The sequence below is a fragment of the Lissotriton vulgaris genome, chromosome 6, assembly GCF_964263255.1.
Source record: "Lissotriton vulgaris chromosome 6, aLisVul1.2, whole genome shotgun sequence".
Taxonomy (NCBI): domain Eukaryota; kingdom Metazoa; phylum Chordata; class Amphibia; order Caudata; family Salamandridae; genus Lissotriton; species Lissotriton vulgaris.
In genome coordinates, this window is record NC_141694.1 from 209,927,903 (window position 1) to 209,940,524 (window position 12,622).

The 12,622-nt window shown below is 44.1% G+C and overlaps 1 protein-coding gene across 2 annotated transcripts in view; it reads left to right on the plus strand.

Moving 5' to 3' along the window:
- CD2AP (CD2 associated protein) overlaps positions 1-12,622 on the plus strand; it is a 630,446-nt gene that overhangs the window by 205,147 nt on the left and 412,677 nt on the right. For both annotated transcript variants that reach the window (XM_086926250.1, XM_086926251.1), the window contains exon 3: positions 2,931-3,084. In XM_086926250.1, coding sequence (XP_086782376.1) covers positions 2,931-3,084 — 154 coding nt within the window. The remainder of the gene's footprint in view (positions 1-2,930; positions 3,085-12,622) is intronic.

The following is a 12,622-nucleotide window of genomic DNA, read 5'->3' on the forward strand; positions in this document are numbered from 1 at the left end:
CTTATACTTTTGTAATTGGATGGAGGTTCCTAATTCTCTTCCTTTCATTGTGGCTAAAAATGGGATTTCTCAAAGAAAAATCAGAAGGCTGCCGCTTTGTGGTTGAGCCAAGAAGCACATTTTTAAATGAGGGAGTTGAGTTTTAGCTCCAAAGCAGGAAAAGGAATCTATTGTTCTCCATTTTATCCTTTTATCTCACACAAGTGACAAAATATTCTGCTTCAAGCTCTCGGGCATAAGTGATACCGCAAGCTTCAAGCTCTGGGGCATACGTGGTACTGCAATACAATTTTTAATATGTACAGGCACAAATATTTGTCACTCTCTCCATTACCCGACTTCTACCTCTACTTATGTAAAAACAAGGCTGTTATGTGCGTCTCTGGGATAATGTTAATGCCTTTGCTATCTGTTTAGACAATTGTTTCCCACCTCATCGGAGCTCGATTCTGCTTAATCTTGTGATTAGCTTTGGGAGTGGTAATACATTTTGCACTTTGTGCAAACCCAGATGAAGTGCTGTCTCCTCGTGTATTTTTTTCCTTCTCCGCCTTCTTCTTTGCACTTTCTGTAATCCACCCCCTCCCTCCATCCTGTCACCCCTCACTCCTTTTAAAAACAAAAGGAAGACCACCAGTAACATATGCACAAATTAATCAAACAAGGCCTTATAAGAAAGTTATTCCCCCTTATTTTTTGCACACTGCTTCCCTATAACTCTTAGCCTTTACAAAGTATGTGGCCTGCGTGCCAGCAAGCAGGGACATGTTTTATCTGCTTATTTAAAAGAAGGTTGTTTTTACTCGAATTAAATAAATGAAAGAAATTATGGAGGCAGCTCAAGAATAGGTCTCACATTTGACAAAGTTAGAGCTGTTCACATTAAAAATGGCAATGTTTTTTAAAGTTGCCTTTTTTATTCCAATGGCAATAACGCGATGCAAATATAATTACTCCAGTGTTAACAATAAATAAATAAAAATTGCTATTTTCAACGCCATCAGCTCTAACTTTATCAAATGCGAGACCTATTGCATTGCAAATGCTTGTGTTGTAAAGTGTTCATGCTGTGGTGCATTTCAGTGAGCACATTGGATTCTGGGAGTTATAGTTATGATTTTCCTATAATGGGAATAGACTAATATGTCACAACCTATCGAGTGCTGTAGCTTAGAATCACTGGGCCCGCTGAAGTGAAGCGGTATGGAAAGAGGTGGTTGGACGATATTGTTCCAAGAGAGAATCTGCCTTGTGACATCAGAACAGTAGGACCCATGACGTCAGCTCTGCCCCTATAGATCTGGGCTGCAAGGTGTGCAGTGTCTCTACTAAGCACGAGGCCCGTTAAAGCTGCTGTGCTGTGCATCCTCGTGGCTTCCCGGCATCCTCTGTTCTGCAAGGTGACTTCTATGGCAGGTGCTGATAAATGTATTGTTAAGGGCCCCAGTGTGTTCTGTTAAATTGATTTGTATAGCACTAATCACCCGAGAGAGTATCCAGGCGCTAGACATAGGTGCACAAAGGTGGGCCCAGTTCGTAAACATGTACATTTGAGATTATGATAACTACAGTTATGAAGGGCACAGTATTTTTCATGTGATTCTGAAATTGGAGAGAAAGAAAATAATGAAACCTAACCAATCTTTTTTCCTTAATCGGTCTGTTTTAAAGTTAATGGCCCAAGGTTTGGCTCCTGGGCCTCTGCAGTGACTGAGAACCTGACCCTTCCCTGCTGCAAGTAAAACCCTGAACCCACCCCATTCTGAAGGCACTTACTCTTTGAGTGAGTCTCTGTCTATATCTAGAGATGCAGACTTCAACCCAAAAAGGTGAATGTTTTGTAAATCTAACCATGTGCGTCCTCCTAATTTCCAGGAACCTTATTCACAACAGGTTTCCCGCTCTGCTGGTTTTGTGAATGGGGTTCTAAGCCGTTCGAAGATATTGACACTTTGTTACTCCTTGTACACTTGCACCTTGAGGTAGAATGTAAGATGAGCAAGCATTGAAAATGCAATAGGTCTTGCCTTTAAGTCAAAGCCATTTGCTTTGCTATACAATACCCTTACAAAGCAAATGGCTTTAACTTAATCAAGGCGAGACATATTGCATTTTCAATGCTTGTTTAAAGAGCCGCCATGATTGCTCATTGAAGACAAAAATATAGTGTTGATTGCTATTAGTATGGCCTTGCAGTGCTAACTAAGATTGCACGCCTTTACGGCCTTGTCTGAAGGATTCAGTCACAGACTGTAGTCTGATTGTTGATGGTTGTATCGTCGATAAAGCTTTATGTATGTTTTGTTTTGTGATGGTAGTGGTTAGCGTTGTCCGGTGCGTGTATTTGGAAGCATTTACCACTGTGAGTAGATTCCATCTTGCAGATTTGTCTGGCTTGAAGCACATGGAGATAATGAAGAGTGTGGCATTTGGTTATGGTCCGCGGAATCCCTTTAACCCCTTGCGGGCTGCCATCGGCTGACAGAGCCCCGCCCACTCTTCAGAAAGCCGGCACCGCGGGGGAAAACCTGCTGCGGTTAAGACGTTAAAGGCTAGAGGATGTTTGGTGGGTGTAGGTTTAGTGTGGGATAGTTTACGAACAGTGGACTTCTGGTGTGATTGGGAAGAATCTATATCAGATTTTTACCTATTTTTCCTCCTTTCTCCATCATAATATATAACTTTTATTTTATTTAACTAAATTTATAGATATTCTAATGTCTAACCCAGCTGTCATGAACGATTGCTACAAGTGTCTTTGCTTTCTTTTTGGTATTTATTTTAGTGTAGAAATTAGTACTGTTATGGAAAGGAGATAAAATATCAGAATGTTTGCAGAAAATTTACTAAACCATTAGTAAATAAAGCAGTAAAAAAAAAAAGTAAGTATTCCCTTTTCCATACTAAAATGTATTCCCTTTGTTTTAAAGGAAATAAAGAAAGACCTGGATCTCCGTGATGGAAATGTTCCAGTTAAGAGGGAAAAGCCTGGAAATGTTGCAAGCCTTGTTCAGCGAATGAGTACCTATGGCGTACTGCGAATAGGAGTTCAGCCTCAACCCCAAACTAAAAGCTCCAAGAAAAGTAAGTTGTGTTTTGTTAATTGCTTAAGTATGTTCTTTACACTTGTAATGGCCAGTGTAAAACAAACTATTGATAGACCAGTTACTCTTAATATGTGTTTTGTAGACCATCCTAGTCAATGAGGTTTGCATTTTTCAAAGGATCTGTAAACCGTGATGCATCATAGCCTGTAGCCAGTTCTCAACATACGGTACCGGGGTGACCGGTGTCGGAGTCCCCGTAACTATTTGAGGAATGGGCTCTTGCTTCCTGGGTGGCAGCAGTTCGAACTCGAAGCAGCATGACATTCATGTTTTAATGAGACCTCAAGTCATAACTAATGTTATGACGTTCTAAAACACATTAGTAGTGGGTACCTTTCCAGGGATAGTTTAGCTCTTCTCAGCAGGACGCTAAAGCTTTAAAAAGTAGTCAAAACTCCTCAGTAGTGCTGCTATACCTTTAAAGGGGCGGTGGTAGAAGCGCTCAGTGACTCCTACTCTTTTAAACTCTGTGTCGGAGCTTGCCAGCAGAAACAATAACCAGTGCTTAATTTGTAATAAAGAAAAAAAAGGTGCAGGTGCTAAAAATGTTGCCAAGGAGGCCAAAGCTCACTTCTTCCTCCGGTGAGCCCCACTTTCAACACTCTCACTGCCTCAGTCTCTATCTTCAAACCTTGATCTGTTGACTGTCCCCTGCGTCTTTGCTATAAGATTCTAGCTTCTCACCTCTCTAATTGTTTTCTATCAACTTTGTCACACCTGGTGAGTTACCTTATTCCCTGCATTTCTGATTTGCCCTCTATTCATTCTAACCCTGCCCTTTTCCCTCTTCACTTTTATCTATGCTCTGCTTCCCCCCCCCCCCCCCCCCCCCGATCTTGGCTCTTTACGATCACTCTTCTAGCAGTGATTAGCTGTGTCTCCGTTTTATCATTTGTCTGCTTTTTCCCCTCTCTCCTGTCCTCTATATCCTTTCATTCTATCTTCTCTCTTCTTAAAGCTCTCTTCTTCACATCATGGCTTCTTTATCTTTGTATCTGATTTACTCTCTTTTTCTTCTACTTAGCTCTGTCTTATCTCTCTCCTCTCCTGTTGTTTCTTTCTCCTCTTTACTCCAGTTCACTCTTATCTATAACACAGCTGCTTGTGACCCCTGTTGTCAGCCTGTACATATCCCTGTTATTTTGAACTCTGCCTTTTCCTGTTGTCTTTCCTAAAGAAGAGGAAAATGACAAGTGTTTTACTTTCTTACCTACACAGATGCAACAACAAAATGTACACCAAATGAAAATTCTTTTTTTGCATATATTAATCTGTGCAGTATAACTGGGTTATTTGCAGAACAGGTAGCTGCTCGAGCTCAGAAGGTGATGTCACTACTAGTGCTGCCTGTAATTAATAGGTCCAGTGAAGGCGACGGCATTGACATCCACTGCTCAGCATGCTGTGACCCTGCTACAGCACAGGCATTGTCCCCAGCCGTAATGCTGCCAATGCCGGCAAGTATGGCTGTGGTGCCTACTGGACTCACACACGCTCAACAATTACCATGCTGGGGTGCAGCGCACACATTCTACAGGTGACAGCCATGGCGCACAAAAGTGGTGTTGGGCTACAGCCGCATCTAGCACGTTGAGGAGAGTAGCAATGCAGGGCTGCAGGATATGCTACTCTGTCTGGCTACACAGCAGTTGGAAAGTCTACACTTACTTTTGTTTATTCTTCCTATAGAGCCCTCACTCCCAAGTTCCAAATGCGCTCTTGCAGCTTCTTTGCTTCAACTCAGTCTTGAGCCAGCCCCCAGCTGCAATTATCCAATGGGAGGCTTAGGCTCAGGCAGTGGCAGTGGCATGGTGCAGCAGACTCTGGGAATACAATGCAAGACATAGTTTGTCGATGACTTCTTGGATTTGTGATCGGCGAGATGACATTCGGCGAGATGACATCACTAACTTGGTGATACACAATCATGCCTGCCTGGACAGGCGTATGCTGGCCTGTCTATGAACATTTACCAGCCAGAAACCATGCAATGTATGTTCTTTTTATTTTGAATTTGAACAATTAATATTGAGACCACCACCTGCAGGGTATGAAATTGTAGACCCGGCCCAGTGAAAGAAGTGCAGGTGCTGAGCACCTGAAAGCTCCTGCTCAAATTAAGCACGGACAGTAACCTATTGGTTGGAACAGTGCCTGAACTTCGCTGTGGTACTTTTATGGGACAGGACCAAAAAAGGATTGAAATCCATGCACAGTTGCACCATGTTTAGTTTCCTGTGTGATCTATCCAGGAGGATGCACCCTTTCCACAAATGCTAGTTTTCAGGAGAATTTCATGAGACCTACGTTAATAGACCTTGCACTTTTTAATGCTTCATTGCATTTTTATATCCGGTCGGTTTCTGCTGCTCCACGTGTGCTTAAGGCTGTGTTTTCTTTATGCAGGATCTTTTCCAGCAGATTAGTCTAGCAAGGGTGATGTGAAGGAATATGCTCATGCCCAAACACACTTTCTGTTGCTGTTGCAGGGGTCTCTTATATCCCCCATCTTGTAGATAAACAAGAAGTATGTATTTCCAATAAATGAGAGTAATCTTTGATGAATACTTTCTGACAGTGATCATGGTGGGCCTATAGTTGGTATTGTCCTTCATTGCAAGTCATCTGCATGCTTTGTCTGTAATAAAATCTTCTTCATAAAGGATAAACACTTTGGACCTACCTGGTCCAGAGACATGAGCACTGAGAACATTTATTTCCCTGAAAATCGAAGACCTTTATCAGATTTTTTTCTTTTCTCACAAGGGGACCGTATCGGTTCTTTGAACGACTTGAACCTTCTCGCTACTATTACCAGTAATGTACGAATTCTAATAAAATCGATGACTTAATAACGACATAATACTGGCGGCAAGATCTTTAAAAGTAGTAACCATAATTATACTTCCCTTAAGTAGAACTTTTATTTATCCAGTATTGGGGTATCTTTCATAGATTCACATGCCTGAATCATTCCCTGTCGCCGAGGTGGGAGTCCCACGGTAATAATGTATACAATAGCAGTGCCTTAGAAAATTATTTGTAGTAGGCTGAAAAGACTATAGGCCCAAAACTTAGCAGCTTATCTACCTCATTATGTAAAAAGAACTGAAACAGGAGTTCCAACCAATCAGCTGTCCGCACTCTCTAGAACCTTCCCAGCTGAGGCAGTTCTCCTTAGATTTTCACCGCAGTCGTGTGGAAGGGAGTCTTCCTGAGTGCCTACTCAGTTTTCTACTTTTCTCTTCAGAATGTCTGAGAAGAAAGCTCTTTTCAAGGCCTGCAGGACCTGTGATGAGAAGAGGGTCCATGTAGATTATCAGCACAAGGACTGCATCTACTGCCTGCATCCCGCTCACATTGTGAAGGATTGCAGGATTTGCAGCACCATCCCTGCCAAAACTATCAGGGACAGGGAGGCAAGGGTTCTACTTTGGCTTAAATCATCTTCCACAGATGAGGACAAAGCTTCAACATCCAGCAAAAGAGCCAGATCCTGGGAGGGATAGCTCTTCTATTGAGAGGAAAAAACAACACAAATCCTCTCATGGAGTGTCTGAACCCTCAATGAGGTCATCCTCTCCTCCTATTGAATCTCCAGTTTCTCCGTCTGGATCCTCATCTAAAACTGTGAGTAAAACCCAGGCTAAGACTGTCTCTCTGGTGTCTTCTCACACAGTCTCTGTGACTTCTGCCATCTCAAGCTCTTCTGTGACGATATCTACATCTGCCATTACCTCACCTATTGTATCAGCTAAGATTTCCTCTAAAAGATCTTCAGGGGTTAAGGACGCAAAATCATTGTCGACGACCACTGCATCAACGAAGATCCCTTCGTCGACTAAGTCATCGACGACAAAAACCCCGTCGTCGACGTCAAAATCATCGTCGACGAAGAGGATCATCGAAGAAGACCCCATCGACTACGACCCCATCGACTACGACCCCATCGACTACGACCCCATCGACTACGACCCCATCGACTACGACCCCGTCGACTACGACCCCGTCGACGACAGCCCCGTCGACCGCGGCCTCAGCGACGAAGACCCCCAGCGACGAAGACCCCCATCGCCGAAGACCCCCATCGACAAAGACCCCATCGACAGCGGCCTCGTCGACGAAGACCCCATCGACGGCGGCCCAGTCGACGAAAAGTCCATCGACAGTACCACCGTCGACGACTAATCCATAGACGACGAGCTCATCGAAGGCACTTCCACCAATAAGCCAGCCGCATTCAACGCAGCTTGTTAAGACTCCTAAATCCACAAGGAGTCCAGTTATAACCAAGACTCCGCCAACAAGACCCTGGCCTGTTCTACCTCAGGAGTCTAATGTTTCACCTGTGGCCTATACTCCTTTTCAGATCAAGACTTATCATAGGCAAGACTTATCATAGGCAAGACTACTCCAATATTTCTCCACTGCTACCATCGCAGATTTTTGAAACATATGTGGGGGAGGAGGATTCTGAGGAGGATGACAGAGATAATGAGGGTCCCTTTGGGATTGCACGCCATCCATCCGAGTTGCATATAAAATGCCAGGATGAAGAGGACGAGTAAGATATTCAAGAACATTACTACCAGGAGGACCTGTCTACACCTTTCTATAGACAGCCTTACATACCTCCACGTTCGGAGGAGACAAGTCCTCTCCCTCCTTCGTTGATTCAGGACTTGCAAGCCTTGTTGGCAGACTATCGCCAAAGGTTCCCACTGACACTGTCCACGCCAATTGTACCTCCAGTACCAGTGGACGTACCTGCCCCTCTTCCACCGCAGCCTCCAGGGTCACCTAGACACAGTGCAGATTCCGCACCACAAGAGGATCGGAATACTTCCTCTTCGGATGAAGAGGAAAGAGAGGAAGGGGAGCTGCCTCAAGACAACACTCCTGCGGATCTGTGGGATGATTACGTAATACCCATGCATTCGCCTCCTTTGCCACAACCCTCTGATTCTCTGCCGGAGGACATTGGCGGATTTCATAATATCATGAAAAGGGCTGCTACAAGGTTTGAACTACCAGTTACCATTGAGCAGTCTGACTGTTTTTTACACGATTTTAAAGGATATAGGCGGATTACCAGGGCCATACCCATTATAGACTTTATTTGGCAGGAAGGTCTTAAAATTATGAAGACACCCGCTTCCATCCCTGCAGTACTTCCTCGTATTGAGAAAAAGTACAGAGCACTGCCAGAAACTCCATCCTGTTTGGTAGGCCACCCACGTCCGGACTCTGTGATATCCCAAGCCGCTCAACAGCGGTCCAAAAATCCATCCACTCCAATCTCTACGCTGCCGGACAAAGAGGACAGAAGATTGGACTTAATAGGCAAGAAGTTTTCCATCAATGCTGCATCCTCTATCAAAGCAGCGAATTCTCTTGAGATTCTTGCCCGCTATGACCGACAGATGTGGTCGGAGCGGTCTGAATTCATTGAATTTATACCGGAGGATCGTCAACAAGAGGCTCGCAAGATACTGCTTGAGAGAGGGCGGCTTCAGAAATAATAGCGCCCTAGACATTGCAAATACTAATTTCCGTCAGTTAGCGAGAGCTGCGGTGCTCAGACGCCAGGGCTGGCTCAGAGCAACCTCCTTCAGACCTGAGGTACAAACAAAAATCCTCGATATGGCTTACGACGGGGACTCGCTCTTCGGTAAGCACATAGATGATGCCTTGCTCTCCATCAAAACCGATACTTACACCGCAAAATTGCTTGGTAACCTGCAATACAAGAGAGGCTCTTTTAGAGGAGCAAGAGGTTGTGGATTTTCTTCCAGAGGAAGTTGCAATAATCAATAGAACAGGCAATACCAATCGCAGTACAAGCAACCGTATTACCAGTCATCGTACCAACAGTCTACCTCCAGTAATTTCTCTCGTCAGGGAGGGAGACGAAGAGCAAAAAATCAAGGACGAGATGCAAACAAACGTCAATGAGCTAGATCAGACGCCAGTCCAATATCCTTTCCTCCCTGTGGGGCGATCTCTGCCTTTTACCATCAATGGCGGAACATCACATCTGACCGGTGGGTCCTCGACTTAGTGGAAAGAGGACACACTTTGGAGTTCTTAAAGAAACCACCTATGACTCCGCCCAAGGCCCACCCCCCTTGTCTTCACTTATTGTTCAAAGAGGCCTTAAACATGTTTCGCAAGAATGCGATAGAGAAGGTTCCATTCTCGCAGAAGGGAAGAGAATTCTACTCTTGTTTCTTCCTAATAAAGAAAAAGTCGGGAGAGTGGCGCCAGATTCTGGATCTGCGCAAGCTCAACAAATTCTTGAAGAAACAGAGCTTTCGCATGGTGACATTGACAGATGTGCTCAATTGTCTCAACGAAGGAGATTTTATGGCTTCTCTGGACTTGGAAGACCCGTACTTCCATATCTCTATAAACCCCAAACATCGCAAATACCTTCGATTCACAGTGGCTGGCGTCCACTTTCAATTCAAGGTGCTTTCATTCGGGCTGAAGTCTGCACCAAGAATATTCACCAAATGCCTGGCCCCAGTTTCTGCAGCGTTGAGGTCCCAGGGGATACAGGTCTTCCCATACCTCGACGATTGGCTGCTCAAAGGACCATCAAAACAGATCGTAAGACAGGCGGTCAAAAGCGTCCTTCATCTATTCTCAAATCTAGACCTCACTCTAAATGCAAAGAAGTCACAATTGCAGCCTCTACAGGTGCTAACTTTTCTGGGAGCTTCACTGGACACTCAAAAGTGCAAAGCATTCTTGTCTCCGGAACGTCAGGACAGACTCCGAAGACTGGCAAGGCAGATCTCAGCAAAAAAGTCACTTTCTGTCCGGACATATGAGTCTCTTCTAGGGATGTGCTCTTCAGCAATCAACCTAGTTCCCTTTGCAAGACTCAGGATGAGGCCACTGCAGGAGGGATTGCAACAATAGGAGGATCTTTGGACGATCGCATAAAAGTGACTCCCAGAATGAGGCAAGCTCTCCAATGGTGGTCGAAAGAAAGCAATCGGTCTCCGGGCCTCACATTTCTTCAAACTATCCCGGAGTTCATTCTGACTATGGATGCATCAATGGAGGGATGAGGAGGCCATCTTCAGGACCTCCAGATTCAAGGCCGATGGTCTCATCAGTATCGGCAGAAACACATCAACAGTCTCGAATTAAGAGCCATTTTCCTTTCTCTGCAAGCGTTCCTTCCTAGAATTGCAAATTCATCAGTACTGGTGCGTACGGATAATACCACCAGCATGCTTTACATAAACAAGCAAGGGGGAACGAGATCTCTATCCCTATTGCAGGAAGCTCAAGAGATGTGGGAGTGGATTATACAACACGGCATAACACTCAGAGCGGAGCATGTAAAGGGGGTTCAAAACTCCTTAGCCGACAACCAGATCCCTCACAGGTTGCCACGAATGGGAGCTAGAACAGGAACAGGTGAACAGAATCTTCCGAAGTTGGGGCACACCAACTCTGGATCTGTTTGTGACACAACAAAACAGCAGATGCCTGTACTACGCCAACAGATTTCCACGACCGGGGTCAAGAGGGAATCCCCTGTCCATGAGATGGTCAGGAATCTATGCATACGCTTTTCCCCCGATACCGTTAATACCAAGGATTCTTCAGAAGATGAAGAGGGAACATTGCACTCTTCTCCTCATTGCTCCTCGCTTGCCGAGGCAGTACTAGTTCCAAGAACTGCTCCTGTTATCTCAACAACCGCCAATTCGTCTAAAGTCGACTCTTTCCATGCTGTCAAGGGAAGGAGGTCAGATTCTGCACCCGGATCCTCAATCGCTGCACTTGCACGCATAGCTTCTGACTTCTTAGAGTTGAAAGATCTCCAAATCTCTGAAGACTGTAGAGCAATACCTTCTCAAGCCCGTGCTCAGAGTACTATCAGAACGTACCGTTTAAAAATGGAAACGCTTTTGTTGGTGCGAAGCAAATAATATCCATCCTCTTCAAGCTCCAACTGAGGATATTATACCTTACTTACTTTCTCTAGCCAAGGCGGGCCTGGTATTGTCTTCTATTAAGGTACATCTTGCCGCCATATTCAGATTCAGAAGAAGTTCGAACAAGCCTTCACTATGTTGTTCTTCACTGATAAAGCAATTTCTGAAAGGATTGTTCCGAGCCTTTCCTCCAATTCGACTTCTGTCTCCTGAATGGGACCTCAATATTGTCTTGTCCCAATTAAAGAGGAGACCTTTCGAGCCTGTTCATAGAGCTGAACTGAAATTTTTAACCTGGAAAGTGGCTATTTTACTAGCTCTCACTTCAGCCCGGACGGTTAGTGAAATTCAGGCTTTCACCATTTCAGAAGCTTTTCTCCAATTCTCAAAGGATTATGTCACATTGAGAACCAATCCGAAATTCATTCCAAAAGTACTGTCTCAATTTCACTTAAACCAGCTGGTAAAGTTGAAGACCTTTTTCTCGGATCCTGTCACACCGGCAGAAAAGGTCCTGCACTCTCTGGATGTCAAATGATGTCTTAAGTTTTATCTTAAAAAAAATTAAGGACATAAGAAAATCTAACCAGCTATTTATTGTTGATTTACAGGTCACGCTAAGACAAGCTGTGACGAACAACTATAGCTAGATGGTTATCCTCAGTGATACAATTCTGTCATGAAAAGGCTAATAGACCTTCAGTCAGAAAGGTCAGAGCACATTCCACCAGAATGATGTCGGCGTCGACAGCTTTATTTGCTGAAGTCACGCTGGATAACATTTGCCGAGCTGCTACATGGTAGAGTATCCATACTTTTACAAAGCATTACTGTTTGCAGCCGGCATTACAGGATGATACAGCAGATGGAGAGGCGGTGCTGCAGCATCTTCTTCATTAAGGTTAGATTTTTCAAAGGTCTCTCACATTATATTGATGTTATAAACATATGTATGATTTACTGTAATGTTCTGCTTATCAAATGCTTTCTTTATTATGAACGATATTCTATGAAGGTTTTTTCTGCATATATGTATATTTACATTTTAGTGCTCTATAACCTTCCGGTTATGTGGGGGATATGTACAATTACGGTTTGTTTCCCACCTTCCGCTAAGGACAGATATGGCTTTACTGCTTGCTATTCTGATTCAGGCATGTGAATCTATGAAAGATACCCCAATACTGGATAAGAAAACAAGTTACTTACCTGTAACTACAGTTATCCAATATTGGTATCTTTCATAGATTCACGTGCACCCACCCTCCTCCCCAGCAAGGCAGTTCTTTATTAGGGATACATACTTCTCACTTGTGCTGGGAAAATCTGAGGAGAACTGCCTCAGCTGGGAAGATTCTAGAGGGTGCGGAAAGCTGATTTGGTGGAACTCCTGTTTCAGTTCTTTATACATAATGAGGTAGATGGGCTGCTAATTTTTGGGCCTAGTTGGGGCCTATAGTCTTTTCAGCCTACTACCAATAATTTTCTAAGGCACTGCTATTGTATATATTATTACCGTGGGACTCCCGTGACGGGGAATGATTCAGGCATGTGAAT